The sequence below is a fragment of the Pinus tabuliformis genome, chromosome 1_2 (assembly GCF_031772625.1).
Source record: "Pinus tabuliformis cultivar Carrire ecotype Pingquan chromosome 1_2, CPIR1, whole genome shotgun sequence".
NCBI lineage: Eukaryota > Viridiplantae > Streptophyta > Pinopsida > Pinales > Pinaceae > Pinus > Pinus tabuliformis.
The window spans coordinates 994,257,049-994,276,222 of record NC_142298.1 but is presented as its reverse complement, the minus strand read 5'-3'; the positions used below and the strand labels follow the sequence as shown (position 1 = coordinate 994,276,222).

The 19,174-nt window shown below is 38.3% G+C and overlaps 1 protein-coding gene across 4 annotated transcripts in view; it reads right to left on the bottom strand.

Annotated features, from left to right (window-relative positions):
• The window catches only part of LOC149209399 (putative 1-acyl-sn-glycerol-3-phosphate acyltransferase 5), a 246,179-nt gene that overhangs the window by 94,882 nt on the left and 132,123 nt on the right, over positions 1-19,174 (bottom strand). For 2 of the 4 annotated variants that reach the window (XM_089396355.1, XM_089396356.1), the window contains 2 exons: positions 3,876-4,780; positions 3,164-3,294 (listed from right to left, as the gene is read on the bottom strand). In XM_089396355.1, the coding sequence (XP_089252481.1) occupies positions 3,164-3,294; positions 3,876-4,630 (886 nt within the window). In that variant the 5' untranslated portion in view covers positions 4,631-4,780. Of the gene's footprint in view, positions 1-3,163; positions 3,295-3,875; positions 4,812-19,174 lie in introns of all 4 variants that reach the window. The other 2 variants (XM_089396357.1, XM_089396354.1) reach the window with 2 other exon arrangements.

The window sequence follows — 19,174 nt, the reverse complement described above, 5'->3', positions numbered from 1 at the left end:
TGGTGAACCTGGTGCATCTTCCTCGTCCAATAGATGAAACTTAAGCAATCTCTAAACATATCTGGGGATCCATAGAATGATGTCTACTGTTGTGGAGGCCCATGGCTCTTTACACACACACTACATGTGCCAATGTAGCATCTGGAGGGTTAGGATCCCATATAGGGAGACCAAACCCAAAATGGAGACCATCTGCAATCCTGCATAAGATCCAATGCGTCCCGTTGCCTTCTAGTGCAACAAGTCATTTAAATAAATCGAGTTAAAGAGATTACAAACTATGGAAAACAAGTGGGCACTTCATATTGGCATGCCCTTCCATAGTGGGCTTTGGCATGTGCTAATGTCTTCAAGCTCCAAGGGGGGTTACTAAGTGCCCTATTAGGTGGTTTCTACTTTTAAAGGGGATGATATGTCCAAGGTACATCCTTCAAATGGTGGTGGCATGCGATAAAATGATGGAACGGAGTAGGGGATGGAGGGGAAAATCCTATGTCACATGCCAAGGTACAAGGGTAGCTAACAAAGGGGAAGCCCACACTTGGGTATGTAATGTATAGGAGGGAGAAATCGTGGTATATGAGTCACCCTAGCCTTGATTTTTCCACCCATCTTCATTTTCCTTTTGCCTTTTATGATTTTTCTTTGGTTAACTGCTCGAGGCTCAAGGAATAAGAGAATGATATGTAAAGTATAGCAGTGGATACCCTCTTTGAGGTAGGGCGGTTCATTGCCCACTAGGGGTTGGGACAATCATGGGTTCCCGAATGATAAAAGAGGCTCATCTAGGGCTTATAGGAACCAGGGTGATGGCCATGAGAATGGGGCAGAGCTCATGCATTGGCTTTTGCCCATGTGCTAAATGTGTTTGTCCCAGCCATCTTTTGCATTTTGTGGTACATTTTCCTGTTGAATGTGGTTAATTATGCTTTTACTTTTCTTTTTAGATGCATCTACCTTTGAGGCATTGTTCTAGGCCCGACCCAAGGTGTGGACAAGGGGAAGGGGAGGCTAACCCTATGTGGACCCAGGTGGGAGAAATGATGAATAGGGTTATAATGAGGAGAGGGGGAGTGATATATGTGGATGAGGGAGCGAGACCACGCAACCAAAATTGAGGTTTTCCATGAAGTACCATCCCGAGAGCCCAAAGGTCAGTAAAAGAGATCCCATGGGATTAGGGTCCAAGGGTAACATCCAAAAGAGGTCTAGGGGATAAGAGCACAGACCTAGCCCACTCTTTCTGCCGAATCCCCCCATTAATTCATGCCCAAAAGCCTCCATGAAAAGTAAACTACAATACTCAATTACCAAATGACAAGGCATACCTTTAAGTTTGGAAGGCCCACCTTCAAACATATGATCATGACAGATGGGTGAGGGACCACATGGCTGGCTCAGGTGGCGGAGAAGTGGCACAATGAGCTAGTTGGGGGCTTCAAGGGGTTGTTGGCTACCAGCTAATGACCATCTTGGAGAAAACATTTCCCTTAGGGATATCACCCACAAAATGGTAGGTAACAGAAACCACCTGTCGATCACACAATATCGAGTGTTGCATCTTCACCATCAGGTACAATTAATCATTAGTGCATCTAAGTGAACCAAGCTTGTTAGTCAAGGGTACATTGAGACTTCATATGGGGCTTCTCTTCCAAATTTGAGGCTTTGATCTCGAAATAGTGTTACCTCCTTAGGTAGGTGTGGTTAATAAACAATCCTCTTAAGTGTTTCCAGCTCAAGGGAAAGACAAGTCCCTGGTACATCCTTCAATTAACAGGTGACATGTGAATGATGATGGAATGGATGGGAATCAGGTGTCTCAAGGCTAGATGCCTTGGGTACAAGGATAGCAATGATGAGGGATGTCCACATATTGGGCATACAGATGTGTGGAGGAAGCAATCGTTGTTACATGAGTTACCCAACCTTTGTTTTTCCACCCCTCTTTATTTTCCTTTTGTTTTTTCTTAATTTTTCTTGTATTATTGCTCGAAGCTCCAGGAAATGAGAACATGTTGTGAATGATGTAAAGCAGTTACTACCCCTTTAAGGTGGGACAGTTCATCCCCACCCCTAGGCCCAAGGAACTAGGGTGATGGCCATAATGATAAGGGGTAGAGCTCATGTTTGGCTATATTAAATGTCCCAACCAAATTTTGCATTTTATGATCTTCCTTTTCTTTTATTTCTTGCTCGTGGCCATGATATGCTTTTAACTTTTTTTTAGCTGCATCAACCTTGGGAGCAACATTTCCAAGCCCATCCCAAATATGTGGACAAGGGGAGGGGGTTGTGGCAGTTCCTTTCAAACCCAATGGTCATGTGGAGCTAGAGAAGGAAAAATGTGAAATAGGGCTTGTAATTTGCGGAGGGGAGTGAAAAATGTGAAACAGGAAAATGGGACCACACTACCAAAATTGGTTTTTCGGGTATTGCCCTTCCTAAAGCCATAGGCCAATAGGGGAGATCCCAAGGAACCAGGATTGAAGATTAACCTTCCATTTAAGGTGAGGGAACAAAACCACAGTCAAAGCCCTTCCTTCTTCCAAGTCACTCAATAATCCATACCCAAAATGCCCAAATGAAAAACAAGCATAAGCACTTGATTGCACAATGAAAAACATACATTTTGGGTTGGACTGCCCACCTTCTAACATATGCTCTCAACAAATGGGCGAGGAAACATACACTGATGCAAGGAGTGGAGATAAAGTGGCACATCACATTGGCTAAAATGTGGCTCTCAGGGGCTGTTGGTTTCCGGCTGGAAGAAGATGAGTAGAATAAAAGCTCTCCTAGGGCTCCCCACTTTTGGTGGGTAACAACTCACATTATATTCATTATCCCCTTGGGTACCTCCCTAGGTACACCATATTATCCTCCAGGTACATTACACAAGATGTTAAAAGACAACTGCATTTCAATGCTTTTGATGCAAGTGACTCTGAAATGACAAAGGAAAAACAATCATAATATCTTGCACACATTGAATTTCTTAGCTAACACAGAGTAGTCTGTCATGGAGTTTCTTATATGCTACTCGCATTGAGTATCAAACAACACTAACATTGTATTCAAGTCATTTACTTCATCCTTGTCTGCAATAAAGCACAAATCAATGAGAACCAAAATAAAGACAGATAAAAGAAATAGGATTAACCTGCATCTAGAGAACCCCGAAGACTATCCAGGCAAGCAGTGAAACCTTTTGTTCTAGGTAGAAGCACATTGTTTAGGATAGGTAAACCATTTTCTTCAGCAAACTGTTGGCTTCTTTTGCATTTCTTCTCTCTGCACATAGATAGCTCTAATTTAATGTATCTGAAAATTTTATCAAGTTTTCCTGCACATATCAATGCTTATTCAAACCCGACAGTTTTAGGAAAAACTGGGAGAGAACTGAACTAATGTACTAATCATTTTCATGCCCACAACTTTCTTGCACTTTATGAGTCAACATCATTCAGAAATCAAAACATTTCCTTTAGAGAATAATGCAAAAAGATCTTGCTGCAAGAAATGTCTTCTAAGTTTTAAACTCATAGTACACTTTATTAAGTTTCAAGAGCAAAAGACATAGCAATATTTATTATTTAGCACTGACAAGTAACAAATTCTTGATAATATTAAATAATTGTGACGTGGTTTGAAAGAAACCTGAAATGTGGTATTGTATTTTCAGATTCGTAATACTTATGTCTAATATCATATTTTCAGTTCTAATTTTCAAGATATTATAAATACACATATGCAAGAATGTTGCATATAGTAATTGTAAATAGAAACAGTTTTGAAAAGGAAGCTATTGAACATTTAGTATAAATGTAGACACTCAGATGATGCAAAAACTAGAGAAGGTGACAAGTAATTACGTGAAGTCTGTGCCTTCGGGAAAGAGAACAAGCCACAAGGGGTCTCGTGGGTCCTTGAATGTTGCAAGCATCGATTCTATGACTGGTTTGTCCAGCTCCCATTTTCTCTCAATCAGAATGAACTCAAGGATGTAAAATGCCCAACCAAAGATAGGTACATTGCGCACACTACTCTTGAGAATATATTTGATGTAACCCAGGCAATCTTTACGCAGTGCAAGGTCCCACATGTACATCCAATCTACCTCTGTTTGGTGGTTTGAAATCAGTAAAATGCGCTCTCTTGGAGGGACACTATCTCCGGCAAATACAACCTTTGTCTTGTTTATCTTTTCAAACAACAAGGGCCACATGGCTAGCCAGTGGCCAAATAAGAAAGATGTTGCCTCCCTGCTGTAATGTATACTAAACAGACGCAGTATAACAAATGAAACAGGAGTTAAGAAAACCAAGGTCGTGAACGCAGTTGTCAAAAGCACTACCAAACATAGAACTCCTCTAATTACCCTCAGCAATGTCAAGGGTCTATGTGTTTGACCCTTTTGGTTATTCAGCAATCCACTTTTCTCTGAACAACCTCCACTTTTGTTCAAATCCTTTAATTCAGTATCTATTTCAGATTTGAATGCCTTATTCATTGTTGAGCCTTCTTCAGTAACCTTACCAGCCACACTAACAATATCAAAGCTTGCAGACAACCGTTTGTCATTATCACTTCCCATTTCAAATAGCTCCATTTGTTTTTCCCTAAACATCAATAGCAAATCTAAGAGAATTAATCCTGTGAGATAGTATCTCCAATTGTAAGCACATCCATTTCCACATGAAGCATGATAAAATTATGCTTTGCTCCCATGCAAGATCTCCCAATATGGTTATATCACCGGCCAATGAATTGAACCACCCTACACAAAAATACGTGTTGGAAAAGAGACCCTGGGAAATGAATAAAAAAAGAGCAGTTTTAATAACAAAATAATAATTGTCCAAAATGGAATGCAAGCATTTAGCAATGATATCTGATATGATACCCCATGGAAACACACATACACACAACACGTTCATTAGTGGAAAAATCATACAAGTTTATAACTAATGTAACATCAATACTCCAATTGCATTTTAGGAAGAAAATAACATACCGATATCATAAATGACCAAAAACTAATCAATATCAATCACACTGAAATTAACAGCATGTGTAATATGTAAAAGGGATGTATAATGTCAATTTGGTCTAGACCAAGCGTTTGAGAGGACTGTTACCCTCCCTACCCAGGTTCGCTTCTCATAAGTGACATGTTGAGATCTTAATAAGTATATTGTTGACAAAGCTTCATGCTTCTATAAAATCCAGTTTACCCTGGGTACCATCCTTGGAATGAGGGGAAGTGCCTAGTGGGTTTCTGCAAGAAATGGATTATGCAAAGAGGAAAAAATAAAAAAGTTAAAAAAACAGGGCACCTATAACATATCGTTATTTGAAGTCTATAATGTGTATCAGAGCAACAATAAAACAATAGCAAAAATGAAAAAATATTTCAAAATTCAAGTAACAGAGGTTTGGTTCGATAAAAGTTTTATTCATTGTCCTCAATCACTCTGAAAGTCTTGCAGGAGCTGTCAAACTGTAATCCCTAAAGATGTTATAGGACTCTCTTGCTGACTGTTCGAGTAACCACATAGAAACCTATGAGAGGGGTGAAGAAGCAGCCGAGAGGGATTAAGCATTTTTCCTACCATTTGAGAAAATATATATCTTATGGCATCCAAGAGAAAAAATAAATCCTAGGAATGAGATGTATATTAGGCTGTCTAGAGCCTACAGTTTTAATCCTTTGGGAGTCCCTAGGGGACAGAATTTGTTGGCCGCTAGTCCTGGTAAAGGAGCTATTATTTCCTATATATCTCTGAATATCTACGGCATCAGACGAACACGTAAATATTATTGATCATTACAGTAACAATAACAGAAAGAAAACAAAGAATATATGACTAACCCTTCCAGCTTCCTTGCTATTCTTCCCTTTCAGAAAGCTACAAGCAAGGAACTTCCAGGGAAGCTCAGAAGCTTCAACCTTAACATTTACAAACAAGATGATATGTAATATTTATTGCCTTGTTATAAATCTGGGCTGGATGAAAGTTAATTTACAAGCAACTGTCTTGGTCATGACTGACCATACCAGGTTGGATATCAAATATATGAAAATCTCCCTAACAACTGTTGATTTCCATAGGCAAATTTGGGAATGGTTTCTTAAGCATAACAAGAAGGCAATGTACCATAACATTTTACAAGGGCTATATGAAAATTGAAATTCACATCTGATCCGCCAATGGCAAGATCAGCAAAAATGCACAATAGAGCACAGTTGTGGTGTTATCACTCATGATGCATGAATACATTTTCTATTGGTTGAAGGCCTGTTTTAGTAGGTTGTTCGTCGATGATTTGGTTTGGAGGCCTCGGTCGCAGTTTATGATGTCTATTATCTTATTGAGGATATCTTTTGAGGAATCTATACATATTTGATGCATGTTTCTGTGTTGTTTATTATTGTTGCAAAATCTAGCAGGGTTTGGAGAGGGAAACCCTACAAGGCATAAACTAGACCAAAAGACTATTGGAAATACCAAGAGGGGGGTAAATCAGTGTTTCACTTCAATTAGTTAATTTTATCTTCACCGAGCATTAAGCATTAGATCAAATGTAAATTATCAACATCATTCAACAATGCACAACATCCAAGACAATACACGTGATTTTTAGGTGGAAACCCTTCCAAGAGGAAAACCATTGAATGCTTTTAATATACGTCTTTTCAAGATTACATCGACAAGAAGCTCCAAATTCCAGATTCTCTAGCAACAACTGGAAGGAGGCTCCAACACCCTAATTTATCAGCTTCAACTAAAAGGATGCTCCAACACCCAAATTTACCAACTCCAACTAGAAGGATGCTCCAATGCCCTGGTTTACCAGCTCCAGCTCCAACTAGAAGGATGCTCCAATGCCCTGGTTTACCAGCTCCAGCTCCAACTAGAAGGATGCTCCAACGGCATGGTTTTATTAGATCCAATTGAAAGGATGCTCCAACACCTTGCACAGGCTCCAACCTTCCTTAGCACTACCCTACCGTGCAAGTGGTCTTAGGCTTCAACTTGAAGAAGACTTTAGTCTCCACTTTGCACCACGCTACCACTATGAAGATAAAAAAATAAGATAGATTATACTAGTCACCCTACTTAGTCACTGCACTTGATAATTGTCATCAATAGTCCTGATATCATTGTTGTATAAACACACATTGTCACTACATCAATCTACAATCATCATTGTCTTTGCCATACAACCATCGTGCCTGTCTCAACAGTGATGCTCAGGACATATACATGTCTCTATCAAACCTCTAGTTTTGCCTAACACTACCAAACATCAACTCTGTTCAACACATCAATATTGCTCAACTGCACATTGCACTAATAAACCCTAGCATCAAAAATGCTTTCAACAATACATTCTCTTGTCAACAACACCGTAAACCCTAGACAACAAACTATAATGCAAGCCCTGTTGTCCAAGTGCTACTATAAGTCACTACAATACTCACCCTTTTACTCAACAAAAAGGTCTATTGACCACACTTTGTCAACAGTTCAAGGAAGCAGGGTACAAAGAAGTGAAGAAAATTTTTGGAAGATCAAAGACATCAACCAACACAATTATGTTATTGTAAACCCAATTTTTGCAAGTTGTATTGTAAATGATTCTAGTATGACCATTTAATTATGTAACAACACCTAGGTAAGCCTCTGATTTTGGCAAAGCATTTCATCCTAAGAAATTTTTTAACCTCACCGAATTATGTGTGTTTCTAAACACAGATAATCGACAAAGTTTTTCTTTTAGCTTAAACTCCAAAGCTAGGGTGGAATTCATTGACAAGGTCTTAGGTGAGTCCTAGTGTGTTTGAGAATCATTTTAGCACATTGGCTAAATTATTTTATTACAAGCACACTTGATTTCATACTAGATCATATTGTGTCGCAAAATTGCGTAAGTTATTAAGGGTCTAAGTCTAAATGTGTATTTCCCCTTTCAAGGATTGAATTTGTAATTATTTGATGTAAAAGTATTTTAGTGCATGGTCCTTCGCAATCACAAAGCATGGCTCAAAATATTTGAGGGTGGAAAAATCATTAAATCCTCGCTAGTGTCAATTAATTAATTTTTCTGGCTAAAAAAAAAAAAAAAACCTAGGCCAGAAAATTAATTAATTTTGAATCAAAATAACTATAGAGAAATTAATTTCTCTCCAAGTGGAAAATAATCAAAAATTCGTGGGTCAAAGAGAAGTCAATTTTTGGAGGTCCTCCACCAAGGGAAAAATGGATATTTTAAAAAAATTTGAGCCCTTGGACCTTGGTGGTTAAGTCAAAGTCAAAATTTTGAGGAAATTAATCCAAAATATTAATTTTTGGATTAATTAAAAGTGGGTTTTAAGAAAAATTCGAATTTTTCCTCAAAATTAAAAATTCGACGGTGGAGATTAAAAGATGATCAAGTTATTTTCAACTGTGATTATTTTGACGAGGATCAAGCCAACTAGCCGTTATTTTCCACTTGGAGGGGTTTCTCTATATAAATAAGTCATTTAGCTTCTATTTGACATCTTTGGGTATTGAGTTGTTGCTTTGCTGAAAATATTATTTTATCATAATATAAAGACTTTCGAGTTCAATTCATGGTGTCTTTATTTTGTTGATCTGTGAGATGTGTTAGCTATGTGTGATCCTATATTGTGCTAAATAAAATTTTCAATTGTTATTTCATTTGTCGGTGATAAGAACATTCTATTGACACATGCTATCTTAGGTGATCTGATTCACTATATGATCTAACAATTTTATGTTGAGAAAATTATAGAGATTTACAGGTACGCTAACCCTTGGGCTCTAAGTTCACAGACTGTTAGGAAGAGACAAGTATGTTTGGGCTCTGAGATTTCATTGTGGTAATTAATTTTGCAGAAGAGTTTTGGCCAATATCTATCTTTTGAAATTATTCATCCACTGACAGTTATTCAAAAAATATTTTTCAAAAAATTATTATTTGTTCTTGAGCTAAAAAGAATTTATATGCTAATGAGAGCTTGTAATTTAATTTTGTAAATATTGTTGATTTGTAAATTATTTTGCTAACCCATTTTATTTTGCGGCACTTGCGTTTTTGGGTTTTTATATTTTGTATATAAATTTAGGGTTTGGAATTCTTTTATTCATTTTCTAGGCGATAGCTCAAGGGTTTTGAAGCAACAATTTTTTTGGGTTATTCATCCAAGCAAGGAAGGTTGATCTAAGCCCTTGAGGGTAAGATCTAACCTCCCCAACTTCCAGCGACTCAACGTCTAGCTAAAGAAGGGAAATTGTCCAAAACTTTGGTAGTGACTTTTGGCATTTTTGGCAGTTGCAGGGGTTTCAAATTTTTTTTAGGCCTTAAGGCCTAGCTGTCCTCATCTTTGCCCTAGTCGTGTGGATTAGTGGCCTCTCTAAGCCCTTGGCACCCTCCTTGGCTTGGTCGTAGCCCTTTTAGGGCTTGTCGTGGCCTCTCAAGGCCCTCACCCCCCCTTATTTGCCTAGCCACAGGCCTTTAGAGGTCTCGGCCTCCCTTTCTTGCCCTAGCCGTGGGCTTGGGGAGCATTTTTGGGCCCTCGGCCCGCTCCTTACCCTAGTCGCAGCCCTAAAAGGGATTATCCCTTACCTGTTATCCCTTTTAGGGCCTTTTCTTGCCAAACATCAGCCTTTTAGGCTTGATGTCAGCCCTAGAGGGCTTCTCCTCCTTAGTCGTGGCCTTATTAGGCCTCTTCTCCCTCTTTGTTACCCTTGCTTGCCCTTTCCAACCTTTCATTGGCCCTTCTAGCCCTAGTTTTGGGGTTTCCTAACCCTAGCCTCTCACCCTAACCCTCATTCAAGCATTATTCAGTCATTGATATAATATTTCATCTCTAACATTTGGTTTTGCAACAATTCTAGAGCTAATTTGGTGGTTGCAGGTTTTCAAGGTTATTGGGAGCCTCTTTAGTCATCTACAAGGCAACTAGGCCTCTTAGTTTTCTCCCTAACCTTTTAATTTCATCATTGTCCTTGCTTTGAATTCTATAGTATTTTATGACAATAGTATATTTAAGGCTTGTTACCCACCATTTGTGGGTGATATCCCTAGGAGAAAATTTTTTCCAAGATGGCCCTCACCCAGCAGCCCCTTGTAGCCACCAGCTAGCTCATTGTACCATTTCTTTGCGACCTGAGCTAGCCATGTGGTCCCTCGCCCATCTGCCATGATCGTATGTTTGAAGGTGGGCCGCCCAAACCTAAAGGTATGCCTTGTCATTTGGTAATTGAGTATTGTAGTTTGTTTATAATGGACACTTCTAGGCATGGATTAATAAGGGGATTCAACGGAAAGAATGGGGTAGGTCTGTGCTCCTATTCCCTAGACCCCTTTGGGATATTAACCTTGGATTCTAGTCCCATTGGATCTCTTTTACTGACCATTTGGCTTTAGGGATGGTATTTGACCGGAAACTCTGATTTTGGTTGCATGGTCCCACTCCCTTGTCCGCTTATATTACCCCGTTTCCACTCATTATTACCACATTCATCATTTCTCACACCTAGGTCCACATTCCTCTACTAGGTCTACATAGGGTTAGCTCACCCCTTCCCCTTGCCCACACCTTGGGTCAGGCCTGGAATGATGCCTCAAAGGTTGATGCACTAAAAAGAAAGATAAAAGCATATTTGGCCACATTCAACAGGAAAATGTACCACAAAATGCAAAAGATGGTCGAGACAAACACATTTAGCACGTGGGCAAAAGCTAATATACAAGCTCTACCCCATCATCATGGCCGTCATCCTGGTTCCTACAGGTTCTATGAGCCTCCTTCATCATATAGGAACCCATGTTTGTCCCAACCCCTGGTGGGAAATGAACCGCCCTACCTTAAAAGAGGGTATTCACTGCTATATCTTATACATCATGCTCTTACCCCTTGAGCCCTAAATAGTTAATCAAAGAAAATCATAAAAAGGCAAAAAGACATATAAAGAAGGGTGGAAAAATCAAAGTCGAGGCACCTCATATACTACGATTGCTCCCTCCTATACATTATAGACCCAAATGTGAGCTACCCTTATATTAGATACCCTTGTACCCCACCATGTGGCCCAGGGCTACCCCTTTCTCATCCCCTACTTCATTCACCTATCTGTCACATGCCACCACCTTTCAAAGGACGTACCTTGAACATATTATCCCTTTTAGAAGTAGAAACCACTTAATAGGACTTGGTTAACCCCATTTGGAGTTTAGGAGACATTGGCACATCCCAAAGCCCATTTTGGAAGGGCAGGCCATTATGAAGTCCCCACCTGTGGTCCATAGTTGGTAAGCTCATTTACTCGATTTCTCTAATGACTTGTTGTATTGGAAGGCTAGGGGACGCATTGGAACTTATGCAGGATTGTAGATGGTCTCCATCTTGGGTTTGGTCTCCCTTTATGGAGTCCTAATCCTTCAGAGGGCTACATTGGCACATTTAAGGTGTGCGTTGAGAGCCAAGGGCCTCCATAGCAGCAGACAACACTCCATGGATCCCCACAGCCATTCAGAGATTTCTCGTGGTTCAATTAATGGATGAGGAAGATGCACCTGATCCATCATGCCCAGTTGGCCCCAAATTTGCACCATACACTTGGCAGATGATCCAGGACTTGCACAATGATGTGGCATCACCTACACCATCATCCTAGCCCTTGCAGGCGATCTACAGGCATCTTCAATTTGTTTGGAGACCCATGAGGACACTTGTGTGCCCCCACATGTCATTTGGAGCACCACAGGTTATTACAAGGGGCCAACCCCTTGTCCACAGCTTTTGAGGGTCCTACTTTTCATTGTGGCACCTATAGACCTCATTAGCCCTCTTAGAGGGCCCTACGACATGCATATATTATTATTTGACCTCTTGAGAGGCTTATTCTTTCATTTATAAGCTAGTTTGGTGGGTTTGTCACCAAAAGTTGGATTATTAGAACATTGTTTTATTTTTGGGGCTCATGTAGGCTAAGAAGGCTAATTCAAAATCCTAATTAATGTATAAATACAAGTAAGATGAGTTCATTTGCTCATCATCACTTTGGATTGGATCTTTTCTATCTATTGGGAATTTCGTACTTTTTCTAGAGGATGAATTGGAGCTTTATGGATGAATTTTGATGTGTGGATATTGGTTTATCTTATCTTGGAGCTTCTCTTTTGTCAATTGTGGATGGTTGGATATAATTTGTTACATGTAAGTACATGCTTTAAATGTTATTCTTGTTTTACTTTGTCATATACATTGGACTGAGATTTTCGCTATTTTTAGGGCCAATAGCTGCATGCATTTACTGCTTTAAATTATGGAATTTTGTCTCTATTATAGCATCTCTCAATGTATGGGCCATGTAATGTGAACGAAATATCCTAGGGATAATTCTGACAGCGAATTGACCCTGATAAACCACCTCCTTTGCACATTGAAGTATAAAAGTTGTTGGCATTATGATACAGGTGTTGTCCTTGATGGCAACTCACTCACAGGACAGTTCAGATTTGATAAAGGGCAACTCACATTGTAACAGGTTAATTCCAAGGAACAGGATGTTGGAACAGAGATCTACTGATCAGAATCAAGAAGTTGAAGGAAGAGGATGTTTTAAGATAGTTTAAGTTGTATACGCAGGTTCACCTTGACAAAGGAGAGTATACACGCAGGTTCACAGAACAAAAGAAGCGTATAAATATGCACCACTTTCACAAGAGGAAAAGCGCGTACGGGTTGGAAAATCAAGGAAATACAAAACTAAAGAATACCAAGGGTCAATACCATGGTATTAGCCCACAATTTTGAGTGGAGTAACGACTATTTAATCCCGTCCAAGAATACCACAGGCTCTAAGTGTTGTTTTGGTCAGAAGTATTGAGAAAGGCCAAAACTATATGAGGAGGAGAAGATCAAAAGGCCAAGTGTGCAAGTGAAAGGGTTTCTTAGGAATATTTCTATATGAAGTATACTTTATGTTGCAGGGGTTATGATTATGATATAATCTAAAATATTTTGTGCACCTTGGATACAATGTTGGATCAGGATCATGAGACCTGAAATGACTTATCATTGTATGATCTGATATTGGTTGGGCTAGATCTAATTGCTTACGCATGTTTTATTCTTTAAATGTCATGATCTGGGTATGTCTGAAATCTGGAATAGCAGCGAAGTCGTAAGTTAATATTTGCAAATCTATACGTTGGTTTGCCTTGGTAAAGGCGCGTATACGCGCAAGTTCGACTCTTCCAAGTAGCATATGCAAAAGAAAAGCCTATTGTTCTGAAATGACTGATCTATCTAATCAATGTTGTTGTTTTACTGTTGTCTGTCAATGAAGTCTTCTTAGATCTGAAAGTAAAACTGAATGCATAAGGAGTTTGTGTCTGATTGATTGATTGATTAAGTGAGAAGGGTTATCTTTGCTGCTGACTGTCTAGATCTCTGCAAATTGACAGTTATGTTCAAAATATTACTGGCTGGTATTGATTCAGAAGTTTTTATGATTCAGTAGTTTTGGAAGTATATGCAGGTTTTGTTACAGGAAGTAGTGTATACATGCAGGTTGGGTTCATTAAAGTAGCGTATACATTCTAATGTATGATTTTTGAGGTTGCAGCTGGTTCTGAATGATGATGCAGGGTTCTAGGTTGAACACAGTGTTATAGTGACAGTGATCAGACTATTCAGATTGATTGGTTGTTATTTGATGTAGTTATTATTATAGAGTTTGAGCTTCAAGTTTCTGATGGGTTCAGTGTGAAAATTTGATGAAACGAGGCCTTCATATTGTGTTGTTGTGTGCCAGAAGCATCTAGTCTGAAAATTAATGAAACGTGGTCCTTGGAGGAAGAGAGAACGTCGTAGCCTTCTGTAAGTCAGCGCCTACATACTGGTAAACATATCGGCTAGTACAAGAACTAGGGGGTTGTAGCTCCCTTCCAATAGAAGCTGGAGAACGAGAGAAGGTTGTAGCCTTTTGCAGGTGGGTGCCTACGTATTGGTATGAGTCTGCACCAGTACAAGATTGTAAACAAATTTTCTTTATATTAAAAGAAGATAGAGACGACAACAACAGGTGGTTTTTCTCCCGCATTGGGTTTCCACCTTAAATCTTGGTGTTCATGTGTGTTGCTTATGTGTGATGGTTTATTATGTTATTACTGCACATAGTTACTATATAATAAGATATTGATGCATTGATTAATGATCAACACATGATAAATTAACTAAATCATAAGTTCTCTGGGTATACACTGGTTTTCTTAATCACAGTAGCATGCACACGCAAGTTCACTTCATTGAAGTAGCGTATATAAATCTGATTGGGAAATGAATATTATTTAATTGTAAATATTGATTCACCCCCCCCCCCCTCAGTATTATTTCCAACAATTGGTATCAGAGCAGGTCCTTCAGAAGAAGCTTGATCACTTGAAGGGAGATCTTTCAAGATGAACAATCACGAAGGCATGGGATCTATCAGACCACCAATCTTCAATGGGAACAACTTGGTATATTGGAAAATAAGAACCAGAGCCTATCTTCAATCGCTTGGAGCCGATGTTTGGGAAATTGTGGAAGGAGGATATCAATTTCCAGCAGCAATACCTACAGATACAGCAAGTAAGAAGTTATATGAAACCAATGCCAAAGCAGTCAATACTTTATTGGGAAGTCTGTCAGAATCAGAATTCGTCAAAGTCATGCAGTTCAAGACAGCCAAAGAGATATGGGACAAAATCATTCAGAGCTACGAAGGAGACTCCCAGGTAAAACGTGCTAAGCTTCAAACTCTCAGAATTCAGTATGAAACTCTTAAGATGCATAGTGATGAAAGTATTGCTAGTTACTTTTTACGTGTAGATGAGATTGTTAATTGTATGAAGAATCTGGGTGAAGAGATAAAGGAGGCTACTTTAGTAGAGAAAATTTTGAGATCTTTGTCTTCTAAATTTGAGTCAAAAGTATATGCCATAGAAGAAAAGCAGGATCTTCAATCTATTACTATGGTTCAACTTCATGGAATTCTAACTGCCTTTGAAATGAGGAAAGGAGGTCCATCAGATATGAGAGAAGTTGCTTTCAAAGCTTCAGCAAAGGGAAAAGAAAAGGAAGAACACAATGAATCAGGATATGTTTAAGAAGAAGAAGATGAGGTAAACTTTGTCAAGAAGCTTCAACAGGGTTCCAAAAGATTCAGAGGTAAGCTACCATTCAAATGCTTTGCTTGTGGTAGAGTCGGCCATTATGCTGCCAAATGTCCTCATAAAGATAAATATGAAAAAGGAAAGGAATATGCAAAAGGCAATAGCAAACAGGTTGTCAATAGAAGAAGTTTCTATACCCATGAAGATAGTGATGGATTATCTAATAGTGATGAAGATGAAACTGAACAAGATTATAAACTACTTATGGCTTATGACAATGATGATTTTTTGATTTTTTGGATGCCTTAGAGGAGAAAGACTTTCTTGAAGAAATCACAAAACTCAAAATATGTTTAGAAGAAAAGAATATGATCATAGACACGTTGACACATCAACTCACTGAAAGAGAAAAGCACAATGAAAAACTAGAATGTGAAGTTGTGGGTTTAAGAAAAGAACTTGAGAAGACAAAATCTCTTAATCTTAGATTTGCTAAAGGATCAGAAACTTTAAATGAAATCATCAAAGTTCAGCGTTCCCCTCTTGTAAAGATAGGTCTTGGATATACTGAAGAATCATCCCAATCACAAAAGTCGTCAGCCTCCACCAGAAGCTATCTTGATGCAACAAAGACCAGTGAACAGTATGTCAATCGTCAGCAAAAGCCTAAAAGTACTCATCAGGTAAATCATGCTCAATTTACTCCAAGGATGAACATCAATAGAAGCATCAACCAACAGGTAAACAATGCCAAAAGATTCTATGATCATAGAAACTTCTTTAATGGACAATGTTTTTCATGCCATAACTTTGGGCATAAAGTTTCTCAATGTGTTGCTTACAAAACTATCATGACTAGAGACACGAAATCAAAGAAGCATAACAGGAATCAAGAAAAGTTCCTATAATAACTTTTCTCCTCTTGAAGATGAAATTGAATGTTCATTTTGTAATAACTTTGGTCATGAAGAATCTGAATGTAGGAGCAAATTTCGGCCAACACTTCAAAAGGAGAAAACATCATCAAATTCCAAGGTATGGAGAAAGAAGGAATTTCAATCAGAAAGATGTGGCATAGCTCTATTTGTAGAAGGACAAGAGAATCAGTGGTACATTGACAACGGATGCTCCAAACACATGACAGGTGATAAAGAGAAACTTCATTCATATAATGCTTTAAAAAAGAAAAGAATGTCTCCTTTGGAAATGACACACCAGTCGTCATTAAAGGTAAAGGTTCTGTTTATTTGAAAGAAAAGGTTAAAGTTGGAAATGTCATGTATGTTGATGGTTTAAAACATAACTTGTTGAGTGTCAGTCAAATGTGTGATCAAGGAAATGAAGTTGTGTTTCGATCAAACGAATGTGTGGTTCATGAGCTTGATACAGGAAAGACCGTAATCAAAGGTACAAGAACTCCAAACAATTTATACATACTCAAAGGAGGACAAAATTAATGCTATCTAAGCAAAACAGATGAAAACTGGTTATGGCACAGAAGATTGGGACATCTAAGCTTTTCTCAAATAAGAAAAGCATGCAGGCTCAAGGCGGTCCGTGATCTTCCAGATATCAGCATCCCAGAAAATACCATATGCAAACCATGTCAAGTCGGTAAGCAAACCAGAGTTCATTTCAGTGAAAAGGAAGGATCAGCAAGTAAGCCTCTTGAACTCATCCATACTGATTTGTGTGGACCAACAAGGAAAAAGTCACCTCGTGGAGAAGAATACTTTATTTTATTCATTGATGATTTTTCTAGAATGTGTTGGATAGGTCTACTAAAGCATAAAGATGAAGCATTTGAAAAGTTTAAAGCCTTCAAAGCTTTAGTTGAAAATGAATCAGATCGAAAAATCAAATGTCTCAGATCTGATCGAGGGGGAGAATTCATATCAAATGAATTCTTTGATTTTTGTGAACAACATGGAATAAAAAGGCAGTTCTTTGTTGCCATAACTCCTCAACAAAATGGCGTAGTAGAAAGAATGAACAGAACAGTTCAACAAATGGCTCGAGCTATGCTTGATGAATCTGGAACTCCTGCCACCTTCTGGGGTGAAGCTGCATTTACTACTGTGACTATTCTCAACAAAGCTAATGTTCGGGTAAATAGTGATCAAACTCCATATGAACTTTGGTATGGTAAGCCTCCTACTGTAAAACACTTTAGAGTTTTTGGAAGCAAATGTTTCATTAAAAAGACTGATGACAAACTTGGTAAGTTTGAACCCAGAGCAGACGAAGGAATTCTTCTTGGTTATTCATCCAGAAGTAAAGGATACAAATGTTATAATAAAAGACTTCGGAAAATTGTTGAATGCATTGATGTAGTAATTGATGAAGCATGCAAAAATCCAGAACAGATGAAATCAACAAAGGAATATGATAATGAGGAAGACAGTGAATGCTTTCCCGTATCAAATCAAAATGATACATAGGAAGAAACCAATGAAGCATCAGAAGAAGATACAATAGACAGGGAAAAGATTCCATCCAGGTATGTTCAAAAGAATCATCCAGAATCTCAAATTCTAGGAGAAAAAGGGTCTGGAATACAGACAAGAAGAACTCTTACAAGAACCTCAAGTTATCTAGCATTACTATCCTCCATAGAACCACAAAATGTAAATGAAGCTAGCAAAGATGAATGTTGGGTTAAGGCCATGGATGAAGAACTTGACCAAATTGAAAAGAATGATACTTGGGAATTAGTTCCTAGACCTCATGATAAAAATGTTATAGGAACAAAATGGATATTTAAGAATAAGTTGAATGAAAATGGAGAGGTTATTAGAAACAAAGCAAGACTTGTTTGTAAAGGGTATGCTCAACAAGAAGGTATAGACTTTGAAGAAACTTTTGCACATGTTGCCAGACTTGAAGCCATAAGAATGTTTCTTGCTCTTTCAAGTTTTCGAAAATTCAAAGTATATCAAATGGATGTAAAATCAGCTTTTCTTAATGGGGATTTAGAAGAAGAAGTTTATATTGAGCAACCAGAAGGATTCATTCTAGGAAATGATGCAAAACTTGTATACAAACTCAAAAAGGCTCTATATGGTCTAAAACAAACTCCAAGGGCCTGGTATTATCATCTTGACAAATATCTACAACAACAAGGTTTCACAAAAGGTTCTACAGACAACAACTTATACACAAAGATTGAAAATGATAAACTGCTAATTATTGTTGTTTATGTTGATGATATCATCTTTGGTAGCAATGAAGAATCTATGAATCAGAACTTTGCTTTGGTTATGCAGCAAGAATTTGAAATGTCTTTGCCTGGTGAACTTACTTATTTTCTTGGTCTACAAGTACAACAAACAAAAGATGGTATTTTTCTTTCACAAACCAAATATCTGAAGCAGATTCTGAAGAAATACGAAATGGAAGATTCTAAACCATTATGTACTCCAATGGTAACAGGATGTAGTCTCAGCTCTAACAATGAATCACCTACAGTGAATCAACCAGCATACAGATCTATGATTGGAAGTCTACTTTATCTAACAGGTACCAAACCTGATATAATGCATGCAGTAGGAATTGTTGGGAGGTTCCAAGCAAATCCAAAGGAATCACATCTTCAGGCTGTAAAAAGAATATTCAAATATATTCAAGGAACTCAAGACTTTGGTCTATGGTATCCTAAAGATATAGATCTCACTCTTCATGCATATACAAATGCAGATTGGGCAGGAAATGTTGATGATCGAAAAAGCACTAGTGGAGGTGCATTCTATATGGGATCATGGTTAGTGTCTTGGTTCAGCAAGAAACAAAGTTTGATTGCCTTATCTACAGCTGAAGCGGAATATGTGGCTGTTGCATCTTGCTGCACACAACTACTCTGGATGATGCAAACATTGCAAGACATTCAAATCACATGTTCTCCACCCATCTCCATTCTATGTGATAATACAAGTGCCATCAGTATTTCAAAAAATCCAGTCATGCACTCCAAGACCAAGCACATACCCATTAAGTA